The sequence below is a fragment of the Anolis sagrei genome, chromosome 4 (genome assembly GCF_037176765.1).
Source record: "Anolis sagrei isolate rAnoSag1 chromosome 4, rAnoSag1.mat, whole genome shotgun sequence".
In the NCBI taxonomy this organism is placed as follows: Eukaryota; Metazoa; Chordata; class Lepidosauria; order Squamata; family Dactyloidae; genus Anolis; species Anolis sagrei.
The window spans coordinates 85818813-85845247 of NC_090024.1; the positions used below are offsets into that span (position 1 = coordinate 85818813).

At 41.1% G+C, this 26435-nt stretch overlaps 1 protein-coding gene across 1 annotated transcript in view; it reads left to right on the top strand.

The window, feature by feature from the left end:
• The window catches only part of NRN1 (neuritin 1), a 33243-nt gene extending 9033 nt beyond the window's left edge, over positions 1 to 24210 (top strand). The window contains exons 2-3 of the mRNA XM_060774775.2: positions 1643 to 1787; positions 22419 to 24210. Coding sequence (XP_060630758.1) covers positions 1643 to 1787; positions 22419 to 22653 — 380 coding nt within the window. The 3' untranslated portion in view covers positions 22654 to 24210. The remainder of the gene's footprint in view (positions 1 to 1642; positions 1788 to 22418) is intronic.
• The last annotated feature ends 2225 nt before the right edge of the window (positions 24211 to 26435 follow it).

Below are 26435 nucleotides of genomic sequence, written 5' to 3' on the forward strand. Positions count from 1 at the left end.
GTGTTTTGATGTATCTTGTTTGCATGCTTATTTATATTTATGGAATATTCCAAGAAACCTTTAAAGAACCCAAATGATTAGAAAACACTCACACTATATATACATATATATGAATGAGAGAGAGAGAGAGAAACATATTACTGCCTATTATTATTATTATTATTATTATTAGACGCAATTGTGTATTGGCGTGTCTTGTTTGCAAGCTTATTTATATTTATGAGCCATTCCGAGAAACCTTTAAAGAACCCAAATGATTAGAAATCCCAAACAATATAGAAGAGAGAGAAAACTACACCACTGCCCTTATTATTATTATTATTATTATTATTATTATTATTATTATTATTATTAGACTCAATTGTGTGTTGGCGTGTCTTGTTTGCATGCTTATTTATATTTACGGGATATTTTAAGAGGGGAAAAACCCCAAGACTGTTGATCTGTGATATGAGCCATGCAGCGAAATAAGCTCATGCTTAGGGCATGGAGGGAAAAGGGGCCACCCCAGACATTTCCCTTTGCCGGATCTACCCACTGCAAAAGCTGCAGGTTCCCTATAGAAGGAGCTCCCACAAAAAAAGAAGCTACAATTTAAAAAAGTCGGGGAAAGCTTTCCAAATTTGTACAAAGTGGAAGTCAGCAACAAATAAACACGCTTTTCCATTTTGGTTTCATTTTTAAATAAGAATAAATATAATAATAGTAATAATAATAACAATAATAATAATTAATAATCGATATGAGGATTTAAAGACTCTGGCACAAGCCAGTCAAGGTGGTCCCAGTGGTGATCGGCACACTGGGTGCAGTGCCTAAAGACCTTGGCCTGCACTTAAACACAATCGGCGCTGAAAAAATTACCATCTGCCAGCTGCAAAAGGCCACCCTACTGGGATCTGCATGCATTATTCGCCAATACATCACACAGTCCTAGACACTTGGAAAGTGTCCGACGTGTGATCCAATAGAACAACCAGCAGAGTTGTTGTATTGGATCACACTTGCTGTGGATTCATCTTGATGTGTTTCTAATAATAATAATAATAATAATAATAATAATAATCTTTATTTATAACCTGCTGTCTCTCCCCAGAGGGACTCAGGGAGGCTGTTTCTATTTCGAATCTGGATATATTTATGAGGGCGCCAATATCTTTTCAGTGCTAAGGGCCTCTAAAGGTCTTGACCCGATACAGGAATTGTTTCAGGGTGGCTTTTTGGGGGGTGAAGAGAGCTTAAGGCAGATTTGCTATTTGTGTTGGGTGGGTGGATGTTTTCTAGACTCGACCCACCTTAGTAGAGGAGGGATCCTTTTTTGCTCGCAGCCTCTTCTCCAGTCTAAGGGCGCATCTCCACTGTTTGACGTCACTGGGCTCAATGCTATGGAATCATGGATTGTAAGTTTGGTGAGGCGCCGGCACTCTTGGGCAGAGAAGGCTAAATAAAGAGCTTGTCAAACTACATCTCCCAGGATTCCATAGCCTTGAGCCGTGGTGGCAGTTCAAGTGGGGTCAAACTGCAGTGTAGACGCGCCCCAAGCCGGGTTGGGGAGGTGAAGCACACCTTTCTGTTTTCTCCCCCCGCCACTCCTTGCTGGGAGCTGTCCATTTGACGTGGTGCTGATCTGTTCGCTCCCCAGCGTCCCTGGTGCAGGCGGTCAGAGCGGCGGGGAAGTGCGATGCGGTCTTCAAGGGCTTCTCGGACTGTGTGCTCAAGATGGGCAACAACATCGCCAGCTACACGCAGGACCCGGACGACAAGAAAAATCTCGAAACGATCTGCAAGTAGGTGTCCCTCTTTTGTGACCTCTCCTCCTCCTTTATTGCCTTTTCTCGTCCTTTTTTAAAGGGAAAATCCCCTTTGACACAGAATCGCCTCTGCTTGGCTTCACCCTGGAGGCCGAGCTATGCTCCTCAACACAATCTGAACTGATGCTTACCAGACTGAAGTGCTAAGCTAAGCAAAATAATACATAGTACGGTGCAGCCTCGCTCCCTTGTTTGAATACCCTAGTCAATTCTCGTAGTGACAATGAGACACAAAGCAATATTAATGTGTTGCAACAACCCCCTCTGCTTTGCATATCTGTATTGTGTTAGTATAATGTTTTATTTTGTACTGCTCTTTGTAAGAGCTTAGGGCCTTACTATGCTTTAGAAAGTAGCATATTCTTAATACATCTGTGGTTATGAAGTTATGGCCAAAGCTATTGTTTGAATTGACTAGGTGTCTCATTGAATACGAGAATTGAATATATTGTGGTTTTTGTTGTTGTTGTTGTTGAAAATGGGGGAATTCCTAGTCAAAATCATTAAAGGGTGCATCTTTTAAAAAGAAAATGAGGGGATTCTTCCTCCTCTGTATTTTCTGACATAACATATCACCATCCTCATCAACATCATCATCATTATTATTATTGAAAATGGGGGAATTCTGAATTAAAGCTATAGAAAAAAGCTTCTGCTTTGTTTTAATGCCTTGCCTGGGGAATTCTTCCTCCTCCTTCCGCTTTGTAACAACAACAACAACAACAACAACAGAAAATGGGGAAATCTCCAGTGTAACTAACATAAGGAGGCTTTGGCTTTTTCGAATGAGCTACCTGAGTTTTTCCCCCTTCCTCTACATTTTTGACAATTATTATGATGGAAAATGTATTTATTTATTCATGTACTATATATATAGCCTGGCTTACAAGTATTATATGCATATACAATCTATTATATTACTAGCATCGCACAATATTAGTATTATATATTGTTATATTGTACTATAACAGCATACTGCAATATTATTCAAAATATTACATGTCATATATAATATACAATTATTATATTGTATTATTCGTAGTATTATATTGTATTCTGCTATAATATTATCAGTATTCATAGAATCAAATCAAAGAGTTGGAAGAGACCTCATCGGCCATCCAGTCCAACTCCCTGCCAAGAAGCAGGAATATTGCATTCAAATCACCCCTGACAGATGGCCATTATCTGCTACAATATTATCAGTCCCCCTGGGGTGATAAAAGCGGTATACAAATACTGTAAATAAATAAATAAATACAATCTATTATATTATTAGCATAGCACAATATTAGTATTATATATTATTATATTGTACTATAACACTATACTGCAATATTATTTGTAATATATATAATATACAATTATTATATTGTATTATGAGTAGTATTATATTGTTTTCTGCTATAATATTATCAGTATTATATGTATATACAATCTATTATATTATTAGGATAGCACAATATTAAAATTCTATATTACTGTATTGTACTATAACACTGTGCTGCAATACTATTAGTAATGTTACATGTCATATATAATATACAATTATTATATTGCATTATTATTAGTATTATATTGTATTATACTATAATACTATAAATACTATATGTATATACAGTCTATTATGTTATTAGCATAGCATATTGTATATTATTAAATTGTACAATAACACTATGCTGTGATATTATTAGTAATATTGCATGTCATATATAATATACATATATAATATAAAATTATTATATTGTATTAGTATTATATTGTATTACACTAGAATATTATTATCAATATTATATGTATATACAATAAATTATATGTATATACATATAATATTGATATTATTATTATTATTATTATTATTGTATATACATTATATGTATATACAATAAATTATATTATTAGTATACCACAATATTAGTATTATATACTACTATATTGTAGTATACCACTATACTGCAATATTATAGTGAACTACCCAATGAAAATAGGAGGCCTCTGATTTTTTGGAATGGCTTGACGGGAGATTTTTCTTCCCATTTTATGACTACTACTTCTTCTTCTTCTTCTTCGTATTATTATTATTATTATTATTATTATTATTATTATTGAAAATGGGGGAATCCCCATCAAAGTAATATAAAGAGGCTCCTGCTTTTTTCTTTTTTCTAATGCGTTGACTGGATATTTTTCTTCCCATTTTTGACATGTTTTACTATTATTGTGTTGTTGAAGACTTTCATGGCCAGAATCACTGGGTTGCTGTGAGTTTTCTGGGCTGTATGGCCATGTTCCAGAAGCATTATCTCCTGACATTTCACCCACATCTGTGGCAGGCATCCTCAGAAGTTTATTGGAAACTAGACAAGTGAGGTTTATATATCTGTGGAATGCCCAGGGTGGGAGAAAGAGCTCTTCTCTGTTTGAGGCAAGCATGAGTGTTGCAATTGGCCACCTTGATTAGGATTGAATGGCCTTCCAGCTTCAAGGCCTGGCTGCTTCCTGCCTGTTGGGAGGTATTGGCTAGTCTTAATTGTTTCCTTTCTGGAATTCCCTTGTTTTTGAATGTTGTTCTTTATTTATTATCCTGATTTTAGATTTTTTTAAAATACTGGTAGCCAGAATTGTTCAATCAGGGCCAGCTAATCACCTCCCAACAAAGGATTCCCCCAGGCAGGTAGCAGCCAAGCTTTAATACTGGTAGCCAGAATTTGTTCAATCAGAGCCAGCTCCCAACAAATGATCCCCCAGGCAGGAAGCAACCAAGCTTTGAAGCCCCAAGGCTATTCAATGCTAATCAAGGTGATCAATTGCAACATTCACGCTTGCTTCAAACAGACAAGAGTGCTTTCTCCCACCCTGGTCATTTCACATATCTATAAACCCCACTTGCCTAGTTTCCAACAAACCTCAAAACCTCTGAGGGTGCCTGCCATAGATGTGGGTGAAACGTCAGGAGAGAAGGCTTCTGGAACATGGCCAGACAGCCCGGAAAACTCACAGCAACTCTTTACTATCATTATTAGTATTAGTACTATTATTTATCACAGGGTGGTAAAACATCCAGGCATCCCCAGGGCAATTGCGTCCCCTGAGACGGCCAATTCTCTCACACCTGAAGCGACTTGCAGTTTCTCAAGTCGCTCCTGACACGAAAAAAGTACTATGATTGAAAATGGGGGAATCCCCATCAAAATAATGTAGAGAGGCTTCTGCTTTTTTTCTTCTTCTTCTAATGCGTTGACTGGGGATTCTTGCTCCCGTCGTTTTCTAAAAATAATAATTATTTTTAATTATATCATCCTACCCAGGTATGTTGATAAATATTTGCAATAATATATTTATTATTAAATATTTAATAATATTTAATATTAATAATAATAATAATATTTTAAAATAATATTTTAAATAGATGTTAATGCAGACCAGTGGCTTTTGTTTTCTTGTAGTCTTGTCCTTCTTATAGTCTCCTAATGAGTTCTTCTGCCCAAGTGGAGTTATCTACTTTTCCCAATAATGTGTGGAAATTCCCACCGGAAAGAAGACTTGACAGGGTGCAATGGTGTTTTTAGATGTTTCAGGGAGACGTCAAGGCTTTCAAATGTCCAATAGTGCAACATATTGTTGTGGGACATTGCAATGCAGTGGGTTGCTGTGAGTTTTCTGGGCTGTATGGCCATGTTCCAGAAGCATTCTCTCCTGACGTTTCGCCTGCATCTATGGCAAAACATTCACACCTACCTGAAACAGACAAGAGTTCTTTCTCCCACCCTGGACATTCTTGAAAAATCCCCATTTTCCTAGTTTCCAACAGACCTCACAACCTCTGCCATAGATGCAGGCGAAACGTCAGGAGAGAATGCTTCTGGAACATGGCCACACAGTCCAGAAAACTCACAACAACCCAGTGATTCCGGCCATGAAAACCTTCGACAATACAGTGCACTAGAATGAACGCAACCTTTGTGTCCTGCTGTAGTTACATTTGATTTGATCTGGTTCGTATTAAAGGTAATAGCTGATAGATTGAGAATATTGCACGTTCAGCGCCGTTTCAAGGACATTATGCTGACTAGCCATTTGAAAATCCTCACATTAATACAGATATGACTATCTATTTGAAAGTGTTCACATTATAATATATCCCAGGAGGACGGAATAAGATGGTATTGTATTACAAGCCACAAAATATGGTTGAGGTTTGAAGGAACCGGGTTGAAAGTCTATTTTTTTTTCTTTTTCATTGGAGACAGAGCATAGAATTTCCTCAGAGTCCAAAGTCTAGATCTGAATGGGTTGAATAGTCTTAACATTTGGAAGCAGATTGAATTGCAAATGATTAGAACACAAATCTGTCTGAATGCGTCAGAGATATGTAGTCTCTTAAGCCAATGCATCCAAGTATTATTTTTTTTCCTGTTGATTTGGAAGACCTCTTTTTTCAGTTGCATTGCTCTCTAAGAGCCTGTGACCTTGAAACGTTTCCTACAGTCAAAAGGGAGAGTGGGCTTCTGTTACTGGGAAAATATCCTGAAAAGGCATTGGTTGGGAATTAAACACAACTTCTGCAGGAGGCAGAAACCGGATTTAAAGTGGATTCATTCTCTAGTATGATTAAGTAATAATTAATTAATTATTAATTAAAATTATTAATTATTATTTAATATTATTAATTAATAATGAAGTAACAATTACTTCTCTAGTGTGATGAAGTAATAATTAATTAAATAAATAAATTATTAATTAATATTATTAATTAATAATGAAGTAAGTTACAATTACTTCACCACACTAGAGAATGAATCCGTTTTCAAACCGGTTTCTGCCTCCTGCAGAATTCTGGGGTTTGTAGTTTAGTGAGGCTGTTAAAGGCCCCTCTCTAAACTACAAACTCCAGAATTCTGAAGGAAGCAGAAACCAGATTTAAAGTGGATTCATTCTCTAGCGTGATTAAGTACGTCGCTGGTACCTAAGCCTTTTGAGTAGGATCAGGGTGTCAATGCCTTAACAGTCCTGGTTCCTGTCAGGCTAGAAAGTCAAATGTGGACACAGCAAAGCGACAATTCCAGGTTTAAAAGCCGTCTGGAGTCGCTCAATTGGAATCCAAATAGTTGGCCTTTCATAGTGAGAATGGGGTGCTGGGAAGAGGTTCAGTCAAAGGGAGCCGTGGGAGTCTCATTCGCACCTTAAGGAAGGAAATCTATTTGAAATCCCCGTGTTTTGGGAACCAAATTGCAGAAATATGTTATTTTAGGGTGCATCTACACTGCTGAATTAATGAGGTTTGACCCCACTTGAACTAGCATGGCTCAGTGTTATGGCATCATTGGAGTTATATTTTGGCCAGGTCTTTGGTCTTCTCTGCCCAGAAGGGCTGATACCTCCCCGGATGAGAACTCCCAGAATTCCATAGTAATGAGCCATGGCAACTAAAGTCAGTTCAAACTAAACGAATTCTACAGAGAAATTGCATCTATGGTGGTTGGGTTTCTTCTTCGCTTTCTTCTTCCTTCTCTTCCTCTCCTTCTCCTCTTTCTCCTCCTACTTCTCCTTTGCATTCTCCTCCCCTTCCTGCCCCTCCCTTTTCTCCTCCTCTTTCTTCTCTCCTCCTTCTTGGACTCCTTCTCCTCTCCTTTCTTCTCCTCTTTCTCCTTTGCACTCTCCTCCTCTTACTGCTCCTCCTTTTCCCCTCCTCTCTCTCCGCGCCTCCTCCTTGGTCTCCTCCTCCTGTTCCTCTTCCTTCTCTTTCCCGTTCTTTTCTTTCGTCTCGTTCTTTTCTTCTTTCTCCTCTTCCTCCTCCTTATCTGCATTCTCCTCCTCTTCCTGCTCCTTCATTTTCTCCTCTCTTCTCCTCAGTCTCCTCCTCCTGTTCCTCTTCCTTCCCGTCCTTTTCTTTCGTCTCACGTTCGTCTCTTCTTTCTCCTCCTCCTTTGCATCCTCCTCCTCTTCTTGCTCCTCCTTTTTCTCCTCCCCTCTCTCTCCTCCTCCTCTTCTTTCATCTCCTCCTCTTTCTCCTTTACACTCTCCTCCTCTTCCTGCTCCTCCTTTTCCCCTTCCCTCTCTCCCCTCTCCTCCTGGTCCTCTTTCTTCTCTTTCCCGTTCTTTTCTTTCGTCTCTTTCTTTTCTTCTTTATCCTCCTCCTCCTTTGCATTCCCCTCTTGTTCCTGCCCCTCCCTTTTCTCCTCCTCTCGCTTCTCCTCCTTGGTCTCCTCCTCTTCTTTCATCTCCTCTTTTTTCTTTGTATTCTCCTTCTCTTCCTGCTCCTCCTTTTTCTCTTCCCCTATCTCTTCTCCTCCTCCTTGGTCTCCTCCTCCTATTACTTTTCCTTCTCGTTCTTCTCCTTAACTTCTCTTTCTCCTCCTCCCCTTCCTGGTCCTCCTTTTTTCCTCCTCCTCTCCTCTTTCTCCTCTTCTCCTGGGTCTCCTTCTCCTCTTCTGTCTTCTCTTCTCTATCTCCTTTGTATTTTCCTCCTCCCTTTCTTCCTCCTCCTTTATTCTCCTCCTCCTCTCCTCTCTCTTGTTCTTCTCCTTGGTCTCATTTTCTTCTCCTTTTCCTTCTTTGTATTGTCCTCCTCCTCTCCTCTCTCTCTTCTTCTCCTTGGTCACCTTCCCTTCTTCTCCTTCTCTTCCTCCTTTGTATTTTCCTCCTGCCTTTCTTGCTCCTCCTTTGTATAATCCTCCTCCTCTCCTCTCTCTCTTCTTCTCCTTGGTCTCCTTCTCTTCTTTCTTCTCCTCTTTCTCCTTTGTATTCTCCTCCTCCTCTTCTCTCTCTCTTCTTCTCCTTAGTCCTCTCCTTCTCTTCTTTCTTCTCCTTCTCTTCCTCCTTTGTATTCTCCTCTTCCTGCTCCTGCCGATCGATTCGTCTTTCTCCTTCTGCCCTCAGCCCTCCATGTGCGAGAGAGGACTAGGCCGCTTTCCACGCCTTTCCTTAGAAGATTCCCTTTTGAGTCCCTGCTAGATTCCTATGTTTCTCGAAGGCATACAACTACAATGCTGTACCAGGGAAGTGGAGAGGCGAGGTGCGCGCGTGTGGGAACGAACTCCTTTCTCGGGGAAGCTCATGATCTGCATTCAGCGGGTCTATTTGCTCCCACGCGTGGGCACCGCTCCCTTTCCACCTCCCCGCCCCGTCACGAGACGTGGGGAAAAACATCCGAGAAAGGAGAGAGGAGCGGGGAAAATGTCCTCCTGCTGGAATTACAAAAGGGACGAGTGGCAAGGGTTGCAGTGCGCCTGCCTCGCAATAGAAGGGGAGGCTGTGACTCCTCTCTCCCCTCCCTCTTTCTTTCTCTCCCTCCTTCTTTCCCCCCTTCTCTGTCACTCTCGCCTCCTCCCCCTTTCCCCCGTCCCTCCCGTGAGCCCTTGGATGCAAAGAAGCTCAGGAAAGATTTAGTTTTCCTTTGGGAGACGCAATTATGGCAGAAATACAGCAGGAGAGGCGCCCTCTTCTCAGCCCCTCGCCATCTCCAGGCCTCATTATTTATGACAAAGGCAAAGCGGCGTCGGACTTCAGCACCAGTTCGGAAGAGGGTTCATAAATTATGTCCCCTGGAGCCTCGCCGCGGTTCTCTTGCCTGCCCTCCTATAGCAAGAGCCGGCCCAAGGTGGGTAATGCTATAGGATGGCATTAGCCACCTTGGCCAAGGGCAAGGATGGGTTAGATGACTTTTGCTACCCCTAAACTGTACACATAATAAAAGTGAAAATCTGTATATGTGTATGTGTCAGAAGTGTCCACTTACACAGACAGCCTCTGGTCTCCACAAACAACTATATTTCCAAGTGCAGAGAAACCTAACCCTAACCCAAACCTCCAAAGGCACTCCCTATTGGAAAATCCATGACCTAAAGTCCATAATCTATTGGAAATTCCAATGTACCATAGCCTTATTGCAAAGATAAAAATGATGTCACCTTCAGGTTGTTGTGGGTTTATCAGGCTGTATGGCTATGTTCTAGAAGCATTCTCTCCTGACCTTTCACCTGCATCTATGGCAGGCATCCTCAGAGGTTGTGAGGTTTTTTGGAAACTAGGAAAATGGGGTTTATATATCTGTGGAAGGTCCAGTGTGGGAGAAAGAGCTCTTTTGGAGCTAGGTGTGAATGTTTCAATTGGCCAGCTAGCATTTGATGTCCTGACAGTTTTTAGGTGTGGCTTGTTACTGCCTGGGGGAATCCTTTGTTGAGAGGTGATTCGTTGTCCCTGATTGTTTTTTGTATGGAGTTCCCCTGTGTTTATATATTCTCCCCTATAATCCACCAAGAGCTTTAAGATCTTCCGGAGAGGCCCTGCTCTCAGTCCCACCACCTTCACAGGTGCGTCTAGTGGGAACGAGAGACAAGGTCTTCTCTGTGCCCCCCCCCCCGCGCTGTGGAATAGGTCTGCCCCCTCTCTCCTGTCCTTCAGGAAGCAAGTGAAATCCTGGCTTTGGAATCAGGCATTCGCAGAGTGATGGTGGATACCAGTGAAGACTAAGAGCTATTGGCTACAATGTGTGGACAAAACTGGATGATGTTTTAACTTGGCAAATTGGTTTATATGTATTTTTAGCCTATATGTATTTTAACTTATTGTATTTGTATGCTGTTTTAAACTGATATTTATTGTTTTTGCATTGAATTCTTGCTGTGAGCCATTCTAAGTCTCTCCACGGAAGTAGAGAAGAATGGGATATAAAAGTTCTAAATAAATAAATAAATAATTTTAGAGTTTGGCCATTGCTGCGTTTGGTGGTCCCTATGTAGACTTGTCCACAGCTGCATGGTATACGGCTTTGGAGAAGCCTACATAGGGACCACCAAACGCAGCATTACCCAGACACAAATCAAGGAACATGAAAGGCACTAACTCAACCAGAGAAGTCAGCCATAGCAAAGCACCAGATGAACGAACCTGGACACAGCATATTATTTGAGAAACAGAAATGCTCAACCACTCTAGCAACCACCAGGAAAGGAGATTCCACCTGAACATGAGAAAGAACTTCCTAACTGTGAGAACTGTTCAGCAGTGGAACTCTCTTCCCTGGAGAATGGTGGAGGCTCTTTCTTTGGAGGCTTTTAAACAGAGGCTGGATGGCCATCTGTCAGGGGTATTTGAAAGCCATTTTCCTGCTTCTTGGCAGGGGGTTGGACTGAATGGCTCACAAGGCCTTCAGTTGTTATACTCTATATCAGATCACACATGATCACAGTCATTATTGTGTCAGAAAGAGATCTCTCCAGCAGTGTCTTTGAATTTCTAAATGTTTTCTGAAAAGGACTGTTTGAGCAGATGTTACACTACGTTAGATTATCAGATAAATTATATGGTGAGAAAAATTGTAATGTGATTTTGAATAATTCTAAAATATAATTTAAAGACGTGTTGATGTTGAGTGTTATAAAACTATCTACCACTGCATTTTGAGAAAAGAACCCAAATTTTCACCTGACTAGCAAAGGGATCCCTGAAACAGCAACAAAAAAAAAAAAGATTCAAAACCTCTACTCTGAAGGCATCAGATCCTGTCTGATCTTGGAAGCTAAATGGATCAGCCCTGATGAGTACTTGGGTAGGAGACCACCAATAAATACCACATCCTGTAGGCTATAATTCAGAGGAAGGCATGTCAAACTACCTCTGGGGATTTTTCTTGCCTAGGAAATTCTTAGGCCCCTTCCACACTGCTGAATAAAATTCCACATTATCTGCTTTGAACTGGAATATATGGCAGTATGGACTTACTTACTTACTTAGGCAATCCCTCTTAGGCAGCTCTAGGATGATGGTCCTCCAAGTCTGGTGTCTTGGTGGTGGCTGAGGAGCTCTATTCTTGATCCACATGTTCTCCAACAGTGAGAACATCGTTTTCCAGGAGGAAGGGGGTCCTGAGCAGGGTTGGCTTGATGCACCTTCCTCTTGGCACATTTCTCTCTTTCGCCCTCCATTTGTGCCTCTTTGAATTCTGCAGCAGTGCTTGGTCATAGCTGACCTCCAGTTAAAGCACTCAAGGGCCAGGGCTTCCCAGTTCTCGTCTCGTTGTCTATGCCACAGTTTTTAAGTTTAGCTTTAAGGCCATCTTTAAATCTCTTGTCCACAATGTTACACTTCCCATTCTTGAGTTGGGAGTATGGTAACTGCTTTGGAAGATAGTTATCGGGCAACGTGGCCAGGCCAGTGGAATTAATGGCATAGGAGTGTTGCTTCAATGCTGGTGGTCTTTGCTTCTTCCAGAGCGCTGACATTTGTCTGCTGTCTTCCCAAGAGATTTGCAGGATTTTTCAGAGGCAGCCCTGGTGGAATCATTCTAGGAGTTGAGTGTGACATCTGTAGTGTGGACTCAGTTCAAAGCAGATACTGTGGTATTTTCTGCCTGGATATTCTGGGTTATATGATTGAATGGAAGGGCCCTTTGGAACTCTGGGAGTAGCCACAAGTTTGACAGCTGATTTGAAAACACATACACTGGAAAGTTTTTAAAGACAGAATATGGGCATCCTGGTTTGAGCTTTCGACCAGAACTCTGAAGAACAAGGTTCAAATCATAAGTCAGCCATGGAAACCTCCTAGGTGACCTTGACAAGTCAGGCTCAGAGGAAGACAAATACAAACTCCCTAGGAACCATTTTTGCCAAGAAAACCCCACAATAAGGCCATCATAAGTCAGAAATAACTTGAAGGGGCACAACACCGGAACAAGAAGATGGTTGTGATGTTGACAATGACAGCAACTTATTTCTTCTCTTGAAAAAGGAGATGGTCAACCTAGCATAGCTCAGGAATACAATTTGGATCATGAATAGTAGTCATTACAGAATAAAATATTCCAGGACTGGTCTAAAACCGTTTGCTGCCTGAAATAGATAATAATAATAATAATAATAATAATAATAATAATAATAATAATTAATAATAATAATAAGAAGAAGAAGAAGAAGAAGAAGAAGGCCCCCCTGGTGGTGCAGTGGGTTAAACTGCTGAGCTGTTGAACTTGCTGACCGAAAGGTTGGCAGTTCAAATCCTGGAAGCAGGGTGAGCTCCCGCTGTTAGGCCCAGCTTTTACCAACCTAGCAGTTCAAAAGCATACAAATTTGAGTAGATCAATAGGTACTGCCTTGGCAGGAAGGTAACAGTATTCCATGCAGTCATGCTGGCCATATGACCTTGGAGGCATCTATGGACAATGTCGGGGCTTTGAATTAGAAATGGAGATGAGCACCGCTCCCCAGAGTCAGATACAACTAGACTTAATGTCAGGGGAAACGTTTACCTTTTTAAAATAATAATACACTGGAATTATTATTATTATTATTATTATTATTATTATTATTATTATTATTATTTCAAGACTGCCCTCTCTCCCCAAAGGGACTCAAGTGGTTTACATACATATAAAAAGGCAAATATTCAATGCCATAATTAAATCACACAATATCAAAAGATAAGGAATAACAATTAACAGATTTATTATAATAAAAGAATTCAAATTAAAATAATAAGTGATACAAATACTAAGGAAAACGTAATTATACCAATAAAACATAATTGCACAAATGTTCACTCCCCCTGCATCTTAACCATGGCAGGTCAGTTTATTTGGATGGGCTCCAGAGACAAAAAATGTAAAAGGTATTTCTCCTCCTCCCAAGCAGTAAAAAAGAATGGGTAATTATAGCAAATTAATTGCTGATAGTGAATTAATTCTGAAATTCCAAATCAGCTGCCAAGGGCAACGCCTTTACTCTGCTTCATGACAGAGCCAATATTGGAAATGTGCATTTCACACATGCCTGAACACATGCTCTGAAGAGAAATAGGACAATCCAATTGCAGCCAGAAGAAAGAGTCAGTGGACCATTATCAAGTATTGGTGAGATCTCATGGGATCAGACAGCACAGAATGTCCTGGCAACAGGCCAGATGGTAATAGCAATGTTCTGGCAGCTGCTGGTGCCTTATAGTGGTAGCAAAGTACTTTGCGCATCAGGAGTAGGAATTGAGCAGCCTGTGGACTACATGTGATACTTGAAGGGTCCTCAACGGGCCACAGGCAATCCACAGGACCTCCAAAGCACCCCTTAGAATTCCTTCCAATGGGCCTGAGACCTCCAATTTCATCAGCCAAAAATGCATTCATGTGCTGTTCCAGGATACTTCCTGCTACAAATAGCCAGTCTTTTGCCAGTAGCTCCAAAGTAACATGTTGTTATTTCTGGTTACCCTCAAATCATAGCTGTGGTACAAACTGCCTCTCATAAGGAGCTAAACTAGTGGTTCTCTAGGTTTGAGAACATGCACACTCTTGCTATGTATGTTCAAAGATGCACATTAGTGTATAGTTATGAGTAATATTTGTGAGTTTTATTTATTTATTTATTTATTTAAGCTATTTCTACCCTGCCCATATCAGACCAGAGGCGACTTTGTTTATTGTTATTTATTTCCTATACAATTGATGTGTTTACTTCTGTTGTTTGCTATGTGCTTATTTGTTGTATATTGACTCTTGTGGTAAGCCGCTCTGGCTCCACTCAAGGAGATGGGGTGTGGTATAAATAAAATGTATATTATTATTATTATTATTATTATTATTATTAGGGACCAACCTTGGAATTGAAAATAAAGTTCTGGGGCTAAGCTGTGGTGAAATCAGGTTCCCATCAAGTGATGAATTTATGTCAGAACCAACAAATAAACAAATATACACCAATGAACTTCATGTATAGAAAAGTCTGTATTCTGCTTGCATTGAAGGCAGATTACATTTTTGAAAGATCACATTTTTCACACTGAAAACCAGAGACCTGTTAATATTTAACAATGCCCAAAGAAGAACTGGTAGCACAGTAAAATCCTAATCATCAACCATCATCAAGCTCAGCAAAATAGACTGCTATAAAGCTCCTCTAGAGATCTCTTTTTACAATCTGAAGGAGGCTAAACATGACCACACTACTAAGTATAGAGGAGCTAGAACTCACAAGGCTGGTTGCAATATGTTTTAACAAGCAAGAATGATGGCAGTTTCTCTCTGTCTCTGTCTCTGTCTCTCTCTCTGTCTCTCTCCCCCCCCCCTCTCACACACACAAAGGCTTTCTTGTTTCCTTTCAGCTTATCTGCAATCCATACAGTAACTAGGAAATAGAATATTTCCAGCATTGTTATATGTTTCCTTTAGGAACTTGGGAGGTAGCCTGATTTGGAATTAACAGCCAAACCCCAACAAATAATTCCCCCAGGCAGGAAGCAGCCAGGTTTTGAAGCTGCAAGGCCACTGAATGCTAATCAAGGTGGCTAATTGCAACATTCACACTTGCCTGAAGCAGACAAGGGTGCTTTCTCCCACCCTGAACATTCCACAGATATATAAACCCCAATTTTCCTAGTTTCCAACAGACCTCACAACCTCTGAGGATGTCTGCCAAAGATGTGGGCAAAACGTCAGGAGAGAATGCTTCTGGAACATGGCCCTAAAGCCTGGAAAACTCACGGCAATCTAACAGCCATTAGCTTTACAAAAGATTTGCTGCTGGCAAAGAATAAAACAATCAAGTCTGGTTTCTCAATATATATCACCCAAAATAGCTTTCTTTTTAAAACTTTTGTTGATATTTGGTTTTGAGGGCTTATGATGAGCACTTCATATTGAACTTCAGAATTTACCTTTACACTATTAACTAAAGTTCTGAGCATTATAACTGAGTTATTAACAGAAGAAGTTAGATCACAGTCTCTGCAACAATTTTATTTGGTTGCATCCTAATGCCGAAATTATAGGCTTGAACGAAATTCACACTGACATAGCATTTGCTCCCACATGTGGCATGCTTAGGACAGGCATCCTCAAACTGTGGCCCCCAGCTGTTTTGGCCTCCAACTCCCAGAAGCCCTTGCCAGCTTGTTCATTGGCCAGGAATTCTGTGAATTGGAGGCCCAAACAGCTGGAGGGCCGCAGTTTGAGGATGCCTGGTTTAGGAGATCATGGTCCAGGATATACCATCAGTCAGATAAAGCTAAAAGAGATTTGGGAAAGAACAGTCAACACTGGTCAGGAGAGAGTATGAAACCACTTTGAAAGGAGACATAATTCAACAAATGACTTGAAAACACATAAACTAAGTAAACATGGAAAAATTAGCATGTGCCTTATCAGACAGTGGTGGGAAAAATTTAACTCTTCAAATGTTTTAGGTTGTAGCTCACACAATTCTTTACCATTAGCCATTGTGACTTAAGCTGATGAAAAGAGTACACCAAAACATTTGAATTGTCGAATGTTTCCCACCCTTGCTATAATGTTGCTAGAAAATAGATGGCAATATTTGTACATAAGGTTCTTTCCAAGCACTGCTTACGCTTATGTCTGTCATACAACAGGATAGCAGATTAGGGAACCAAACAATAGATAGCTGCTGGACCATGGAACTAAATGTTTGAGGGTATTTTGTAATCACTGGCATTCACAACATATCTTATGATTGGGCTGGCATTAGCCAAGGATTTTACTTCATTGAAGGCCGTGGTGGCCAGTGCTTTTTGTAATAACTGGAGAGGTGAATCTGCTGAAAACAAATTATTGATGGATAAGACTATTAATGGCAAGTTGATAACTGCTCATGAGATTTCTTATGTTTTCAGCTAGATCAGAGCCTTTACACTTCTAAATATCAGTCATCAGGGCAAAAAGCTATGGAAAGGCTATGGCCTTTGTCTTTTGTTTGTGGGCATCCCACAGCGAGTTGGTAGGCTGCACTGAAAAAAGGAAGTTATATACCAAGGCTCCAATCTAGCAGTATTGGTCTTGAGTTCACTTGGAGGAAACAATCAGGAAATTACTTTTTTTGGATTATGACTTCAGAAACCAACAGTCGGACCACTAGCCATGATGACAATTGTAGTCTATGTCATAGTCCCAGGGTCTGAATTCTGTTGTCCCTACCTAATGATGCCTTCAAGATGTATCAGACTACAGCATCCATTATCTCCAGCCACTATAGTCAGTGATCATGTTGTCTGGGGATTGTACTTACAGTAGAGTCTCACTAATCCAACCTTCGCTCATCCAACTTTCTGTATTATCAAACGCAGTCTGCCTCCCACCCAGATCCATGGCTGTTTCAATACATTGTGATGTTTTGGTGCTAAATTCGTAAATGCAATAATTAATGCATAACGTTACCATATATTGAACTATTTTTTTCCTGTCCATTTGTTGTAAAACATGATGATTTGGTGCTTAATTTGTAAAATCATAACATAATTTGATGCTTAATAGGCTTTTCCTTAATCCCTCCTTATTATCTAACATTTTTGCTTATCCAACATTCTGCTGGCCCGTTTATGTTGGATAAGTGAGACTCTACTGTATTTACTGAGTGAAATCCTACCATGTTGACCAAGGTTAAACTGCCCACCACTCAGAATAAACTTAGATAATCTGACCCTTAGTACAAAGCATTTTTTTAAAAAAGATATTTGTTCAGTAACTATCTGATCAGAGCCTAAGGGCACCAGATCCCTTCTAAGCTTGGAAACTAAGTGGGGTCACCCTGGTTAGTATTTTTGATGGGAGATCTTCAGTGAATACCAGATTCTGTAGGCTATATTTCAGAGGAAAGAACAGCACAAACTACTTTTGAACATTCCTTATCTAAGAAAACCCCATGAAATCCATGAGGTTGATGTAAGTCAACAGGATGCTTGAAAGCACATACAAAATTAATTAATTAGCCTTATTAATTTTAGCCAATCAACAGATAAATCTCTCAAATACATGTAAAAAGAACACTTATAAAACAAAAAACACCCTGTTTTGCTTGTACATAGTGTACTCTAGCAGATGTCCTCATCAAGGGGCCTTTGTTCTATGTACAAAAGTACAAAACTGCTTGTTATTCTTGATTTAAACAAAACTATTATCTAGTTATCTACATGTCTGTCTGTCTATCTGACTGGCTCTATCTATCTATCTATCTATCTATCTATCTATCTATCTATCTGTGTGTGGGTCTGTCTGTCTGTCTACCATCTGTTGCCTGATTAAGGAAAATGTCTATTCAATTTGTAAATTGGTAAGTGATTGATTCAATTAATCAATTAAATACTAAAACTCTATCAGACTTCCACAGCCTGGGGTGCTCCAGATGTTTTGGACTCTAAGTCCCATCATCGCCTGCCAACCAGATATAGCAGAGGCTGTGGTTCAACACATCTAGAGAGCACCAAGTTAGGGAAGGGTATGTAGCTAACTCACCCTCCTGGTGTGGATATTTAAATTGTCAAAATAACACATCCACTAGCAAGAAGGTGGTAGCAACAGAATAAAGAAGGAAACTGCAAAACAGGGTCCAAGATGGGCAATTGTGAGCATCCAGATAGAGGTTGCTGTGTTGCAACTCATCAGCCCTCACCAGAATATCCAATGGTGAGGGATCACTAGCATTGCATGTCAACAATGCCTAGAGGGTCACATTTTCTCCACCTCTTTGGAAGGGGAAAGGTATAACAGGAAAATAGGTTGGTGATGACTGGGCATGCTCAATGGGCAGAGGCTGAAGACTGCCAGTTGTTGAGAGGGTGGGGACTGGCAAAGAACCTAGCGGATTGGTTGGAATCAATACTTCTGTTTTGGTTTCAGGTTCCAGTTATATAGAACCAGCTTCATATACAAGTCCTTTTGAGTTGCTGACACATGTCTTGTTGTTTTAACCATGGGAAATATCTCTGATGCCGTCTTCCACAGTCAATTTCAACCTATGAATTTAAACTTCCATTATGTTAAGACCAAGGTTTTTAATGTGTTCCTTATGACTGTCTTTTAATATATGTATTTAATGGCCTTATGTTTACATCTATGAATTTGTCACCAATTGAATTGCCATGGCTCGGTGCAATGGAATCCTGGGAGTTGTAGTTCAGCAAGATCTTTAGCCTACTCTGCCAAAGAATGGTGGTACCTCACCAAAGTACAACTTCCAAGATTCAGTGGCATGGAACCATGGCAGTTCAAGTGGTGTCCCCAATAAAAGTAATAAAAGGGAAGCTTCTATCCCCCCCCCCCCCAAAGCTTCAAAGGGGATTCTTCCTGCTTCCCATTTGACAACGATGATGATGATGATGATTGATGGTTTTTCTAATGTGATGACTGAGGAGTCTTGGCCCTTCCCATTGTCTGATGGTGATGATGGTGGTGGTAATGATGGTGATTGTTCTAATTCATTGGATGGGGAATCCTCCTCCTTCCCATTTTTCTGATGATGATGATGATGATGATTTTTCTAATGCATTTGATGGAGAGTCTACCCATTTTCTGATGGTGGTGGTGATGTTGATGATGAGTTTTCTAATGTGTTGACTGGGGAGTCTTCCTCCTTCCCATTTTCTGATGATGATGATGATGGTAATGATTATGATTTTTCTAATGCATTAACTGGAAGTCTTCCTCCTTTCCATTTTCTGATGATGATGATGATGACGATGTCAATGATGATTTTTTAATTTTGTTGGCTGGGGAATTTTTTGCCTTCCCATTTTTCTGATGATGATGATGATTTTTCTTAATGCATTGGATGCAGAGTCTTCCTCCTCTCTATTTTTGGATGGTGGTGGTGATTATGATGATAGTTCTAATGTGTTGACTAGGCATTCTTCCTCCTCCCCATTTTCGGATGGTGGTGGTGATTATGATGATGATAGTTCTAATGTGTTGACTGGGCATTCTTCCTCCTCTCCATTTTCGGATGGTGGTGGTGATTATGATGATAGTTCTAATGTGTTGACTAGGCATTCTTCCTCCTCCCCATTTTCGATGGTGGTGGTGATTATGATGATGATAGTTCTAATGTGTTGACTGGGCATTCTTCCTCCTCTCCATTTTCTGATGATTTTTCTAATGTGTCAACTGGGGAGTGCTGTTGATGGTGATGATTATTATAATGCACTGGATGGGTAGTCTTCCTTCTCCCCATTTTCTGATGATAGTGGTGGTGATTATGATGATGATCCTAATCTGGTGACTGGGGATTCTTCCTCTTTCTCATTTTCTGATTATGATTATGATTTTTCTAATACATTGGATGGGCAGTCTTCCTCCTCTCCATTGTCCGATGGTGATGATAATGATGATGATTTTTTTTGTAATGCATTGGATGGGAAGTCTTCCTGCTCACTTTCTAATACAGTAGATGGAGAGTCTTCCTTCTCCCCATTTTCTGATGATGATAGTGGTGGTGAATATGGTGATGATTCTAATGTGTTGACTGGGGAGTCTTCCTCTTTCCCATTTTCGAATGATGATGGTGATGACTTTTCTAATGGGTTGGATGAAGAGTCTTCCTCCTCTCAATTTTCTGATAATGAAGATCGTGGTGATCATCATGATGATTATTTTTCTAATGCATTGGATGGGAAGTCTTACTTCTCTTGGATGGGAAGTCTTACTTCTCTTCATTTACTGATGATGGTAGTGGTGATGATGATTATGATGATGGTGGTTCTAATGTGTTGACTGGGGATTCTTCCTCCTTCCCATTTTCTGATAATGATGATGAAGATGATGATGATTTTTCTAATGCATTGGATGGGAAGTCTTCCTGCTCATTTCCTAATGCATTGGATGTGGATTCTTCCTTCTCTCCATTTTCTGATGATGATGGTGGAGGTGATTATGATGATGGTTCTAATGTGTTGACTGGGGATTCTTCCTCCTCCCCATTTTCTGATGATTATGATGATTTCTGTAATGTATTGGATGGAGAGTCTTCCTCCACTCCATTTTCTGATAACGATCATCCTCATTATGATGATGATCATGATGATTTTCTAATGCATTGGGTGGGAAGTTTTCCTTCTAATTTTCTAATGCAGTGGATAGGGAGTCTTCCTTCTCCTCATTTACTGATGATGATGGTGGTGGTGATGATTATGATGATGGTTTTAATGTGTTATCTGGGGATTCCTCCTCCTCTCCATTTTCTGATGATAAAAAGAAGAAGAAGAAGAAGAAGAAGAAGAAGAAGAAGAAGAAGAAGAAGAAGAAGAAGATTTTTATAATGCATTAGATGGGAAGTCTTCCTGCATTGCATTGGAAATTTTCCTTCTCCCCATTTTCTGATGATGGTGGAGGTGATTATGATGATGGTTCTAATGTTTTGACTGGGGATTCTTCCTCTTTCCCATTTTCTGATGATTATTATGATGATGACTTTTCTAATGCATTGGATGGAGAGTCTTCCTCCTCTCCATTTTCTGATGATGATGATGATTATCATCATCATGATGGTGATCATGATGATTTTTCTAATGCATTGGATGGGAAGTCTTCCTGATCATTTTCTAATGCATTGGATGGGGAGTCTTCTTTCTCCCCATTTTATGATGATGATAGTGGTGGTGAATATGATGATGGTTGGCTGGGGATTCTTCCTCCTTCCCATTTTCTAATGATGATGGTGATGATGATGACTTTTCTAATGCATTAGATGGGAAGTCTTCCTGTTCCTTTTCTAATGCATTGCATCGGGAGTCTTCCTTCCCCCCATTTCCTGATGGTGGTGGTGGTGGTGGTGGTGGTGATGGTTCTAATGTGTTGACTTGGGATTCTTCCTCCTCCCCATTTTCTGATGATGATGATGATGATGATTTTTCTAATGTATTAGATAAAAAGTCTTCCTGCTCGTTTTCTAATGCATTGCATGGATAGTCTTCCTTCTCCCCATTTTCTGATGGTGGTGGTGATTATGATCATAGTTCTTATGTGTTGACTGGGGATTCTTCCTCCTCCCCATTTTCTGATGATGATGTCTTTTCCAATGCATTAGATGGAGAGCCTCCTCTCCATTTTCTGATGATGATGATTGTAATGCATTGGATGGAAAGCAGGCATGTAGGGGGGGGGGCTCGGGGGGGGGCTTCAGCCCCCCCCCCCCGAAATTCTCATGGTGGTTCGCGAAAAGGCCTTACTGGTGCATTATTTAAACTGTTATGTTTATTCATATCATGATCTGATCACCATGCTCAATATATCCCATATGCATGGGAGTATTGGGGTAATGATACAAAAGGTTTGCTAGGCTAGACCCCCTCTTTCACTCAGACTCAGCCCCCCCGAAACTCACCCCCCCGCGAAACCCCCCCTGAAATTTTTTTACCCCCCCCCCCAAACGAAATCCTGGCTACGGGCCTGATGGGAAGTCTTCCTGCTCATTTTCTAATGCATTGGATGGGGAGTCTTCCTGCTCCCCATTTTCTGATAATGGTGATGGTGATTTTGATGATGGTTCTAATGTGTTGACTGGGGGTTCTTCCTCCTCCCCATTTTCTGATGATGATGATGATGTCTTTTCTAATGTATTAGATGGAGAGCCTCCTCTCCATTTTCTGATGATGATTGTAATGCATTGGATGGGAAGTCTTCCTGCTCATTTTCTAATGCATTGGATTGGAAGTCTTCCTGCTCCCTGTTTTCTGATGATGATGATGATAGTGGTGGGGAATATGATGATGGTTCTAATGTGTTGACTCTGAGTCTTCCCCTACCCCCTCCCATTGGTTGTTGTTGGTGATGATGATGATGCTGATGATGATGGCGATTGGTTTAACCCATCCCTGTCTCCCTCTCTTTACTCTCAGGTACTGGGACGACTTCCACGCCTGCACCCTCATCGCCCTCACGGATTGCCAGCAGGAAGGGGTGACAGACGTCTGGGAGAAGCTGAAAGAGAAATCCAAAAAGCTCGACTACGAAGGCAACCTGTTCGTCCTGTGCAGCAAGACCAACGCGGCCCGCTCCTCCGTGGTGGCCCTCCCGTCGCCTTGGCTGGTGGTGGCGCTTTCGGCCGCGTTGGCGACGCGCTTCTCCTTGTAAAGGGGGCGAGGTGGAGAGGGGGGAGGGGGCAGAGAGCCTTCTTTCCCCCTCTTCTTTCCTTCCGTCCTTCCTTCCTTCGCGCGGGGAAGGGAGAAAGCCAGCCGGAGAGAAAGAGCGAGAAAAGGACAAGCACAACCTGTCCCCCCACGACTCCGCCACCGCTTCTTCCACGCAGCCACGGCTTGTTGGTGGGAAATAAAAGCCTCCTCCACTTTGCTCGGCGGGGTGGTGGGTTGCACGGTGCACCCACAACAACAGCAACAACAACTGTGGTGGGGGGAAAAAAACAAAAGCCTGAAGCTGACCACCATCTTCACCTTTTGGAGAGGGGGAAGAAGAGGGAGAGAAAGAACTCACCGGCCACTGAGCAGTGCACCACGCCACCCAGCTCTCTCTCTTTCTTTCTCTCTCTCTCTCTCTTTCCTCTCGACCTCCCTCTGCTCCCTTTTGCGTCCTGATTTGCCAAATGGTCCCACCAACAGCCAAACTCGGACCTCAGCTTTATCCTCTCTAGGCCTAGGTCCCTTCGACCCCCTTCACCCCCTCCCCCTCTCTCTCTTTGGGGCGCAAAAAGCAATCTCAGGAACGGCTTCCAGCCACCACCGAATACTAATAAAAGCGTTCATAGCTAATACTACTAATAGTAATAATAATGAATCCTATGAATGAGGAGGAGGAGGATGCAGCTCACGTCGACACGAGTGGGGCTCTTTGATGGGGGCGACGCACCAACAGGATGGATAGGAGGGGGGATATAGAGAAGGAAGAGGGGAGGAGCAAAAGGAGAGAGGGATGGCGACGCCATCTTTCCTTCCTGAGGAACTCTGGTGACAGTTTCGTTATCGTTTCGTTTCATTTCGAACGGATTTTTTCAGCCATTCCATTTCAGAGACATGGAGAAAAGGGGGAAATAAATAAATAAATAAATAAATAAAGGACCAATGGGAAAAAAATAATAAAAAGGGCTGGGGAATGAAGACAACACGGAAACAACAAGAAGAAGATCAAAGAAACACAGAAGGATTGAATGAAAATGTTGACCTAATGAATGCTGCTAAGTTTGCTGAGAGTTGAGCTTTACTTAACCGTCAAGGCATCTTTTTTTTTTAAATCTCCAAAATCCACTGCCTCTTTTTTTGTTTCTCTTTCTTTCCCCTTTTTTCTTCTTTTTGGGAGAAAACAATGTTTCCAAGTTTCCCCCCTCTTCTCTTGTTTTTTGACGTGTTTTTTCCACCATCGCCGTAAGATATGATTATTCAATCCAACCGTATAGATCACAAGGGGAAAAACAAACTACAATAAGGAGGGGTTTACGTCTATGTTTAAGAAAAAAATAATAATACGAGAAACACACCGCCTCAAGGTTTATTCGGGGGGGTGGAGGAGGAGGAGGGGGAGTATCCCAAGAGCCTTGATTTTAACAAAAAAAAAAGAGAAAACAAATGTAATTTAAGAAAGTTTATTATAAAGTCAATTCAGCAAAAAAAAAGAAATTATAAAAGATTTGCTACGAAGTATAGAACAAAGGTATAAAAATAAAATTATTGTTTGAAATGAGGATTTAGTTTTTTATTATTATTTTGAAGAAAAGCGAATGGATTTTATTATGCACATTAACCATATGCGAAGAGTATATATCATATAGAGTGACTGTGTTCTTAGATTTCTTTCTTGCAATTTTTATTTATTTTATTTCGTGTCAACTACAGTTTTAAATAAGTATAAAACTGATAAAATAGAGGAAGCACAAGCAGCTAAATAATTTTAGACCAAAAAACAGACAACAGCGACTGCATTGTCTGTAGCTTTAAACAGTTCTTCCTCTGTGTATGAGGCAGAGCATTGTGAGCGAGCATACAGATCTCACAAGGTGGAGGATTCTTCTAGGTAGTGCCATTTTGCCAGGTTGTCTGTTGAGCTGCCCACTCCACTTCTGAGTCTGTTCAGGGACTTCCAAGTTGCCCATTCTTGGTTTGCCCCTGGAGGAAAACTCTAGTGTGGGGGGCATCCATTTCTGATTTCCTGGTTTAGCTGCCCAGGCAACATTAAGAGGAGTTATGATTCTCATGAAGCTTTCCCTTGATTTGAGTCTGCCGGGAGGAGGCTGATAACAATGCAGTGGATGGCTTTCACAGTGTTCAACCTTATTTCTCTCACAGCAGCAACTTCCCATTCTATTTGAGAAATACTGGTGTGGAAATATGTGGGGTTGTGAAGGTTTTAATAGTGTGGACGGACCTGATGTTGGGAATGTAGGTGGTACAGTCTGAGGCCCCTTCTACACTGCCATGTAAAACCCAGATTATCTGCTTTGAACTGGATTCTATGGCAGTGTGGGCTCATATAATCCAGTTCAAAATAGATCATGTGGATTATTTGCTTTGATAATCTGGATTATATGGCAGAGTAGAAGACGCCTGAATTGGGAGGAGAAGCGGATTAAAGTAAGGGCAGGTTTATACTGCAGAATTTATTGAAATTGAGCCAGCATTCTTTGTCAGAGGAGGCTAAATACTGGAATCAATTTTCTTATAAACTTGTCTACTTTTGTGTCAAAGGCTTTCATGGCCGGAATCACTGGGTTGCTGGGAGTTTTTCGGGTTATATGACCATGTTCCAGAAGCATTCTCTCCTGAAGTTTCGCCCACATTTATGGCAGACATTCTCAGAGGTTGTGGGGTCTGTTGGAAACTAAGCAAGTTGGGTTTATATATCTGTGAAATGTGTTGTTGTAGGATTTTTAGGGCTATATGGCCATGTTCTAGAGGCATTCTCTCCTGACGTTTTGCTTGCATCTATGGCAAGCATCCTCAGACGTAGTGAGGTCACCTTGCAGGCGAATCGTCAGGAGAGAATGCCTCTAGAACATGGCCATGTAGCCTGAAAAAACCCACAACAACCCAGTGATTCTGGCCATGAAAGCCTTCGACAATATATCTGTGAAATGTCCAGGGTGGGAGAAAGAACTCTTGTCTACTTGAGGCATGTGTGAATGTTGCAATTGGCCACCTTGATTAGCATTGAATGGCCTTGCAGCTTCAAGGCCTGGCTGCTTCCTAGCTGAGGAATCATTTGTTGGGAGGTATTAGCTGGTTCTTGTGTTATTATTATGAGGAAGGGGTGGGGGTAAGAAATTATAATAAACGAAACTGGTCCTCGTGGTTATTTGTATTGAGATACAAAGGTTTCCTTCCAGGTTTGGTGGCGAGGAAGTCGGAATGTATAACGAACTACACATTGAGGGGATCAAATATAACTAATTAAATCTGTGAGAGCGTTTCTATAGTCACGTTTTTTTTTCAAGATTATGTGTAGAATTGTATTGCTGTCGAGGAGGTCACTAGTTAGGGTTGTTTGGACTACAGACATTACTTTGTTTTAACTATAACACCCCAAATCCCCCCTCCAGAGGGGTGATGCTGGGAGTGGTATTCCAAACCGCAACCTCTGGAAAGAACCATGTGTTCAGTGCAACATAAATTTGGCTTCCCCTCAGGTGCTTTATGGAGTTATCTTGGGGTGCAGCTATACTGTAAAATGAACCCAGTTTGACATCACTTCAACGGCATAAATGCCATGGAATCATGGGAGGTGCTGTTTGGTGAAGCGCCACCCTATTTGCCAGAGAAGACTAAAGACGACCTGCAAAGCAAGAATTCCAAGGAGGTCATAGCACTGAGTTCTGGCAGTCCGAGTGGTGTCCAGCTATATTAATTCTACAGTGTTGATGCACCCAAGTAAACAAGCATCCTTTAAGAGTGCTTTGTCTCGGTCTGATTGCT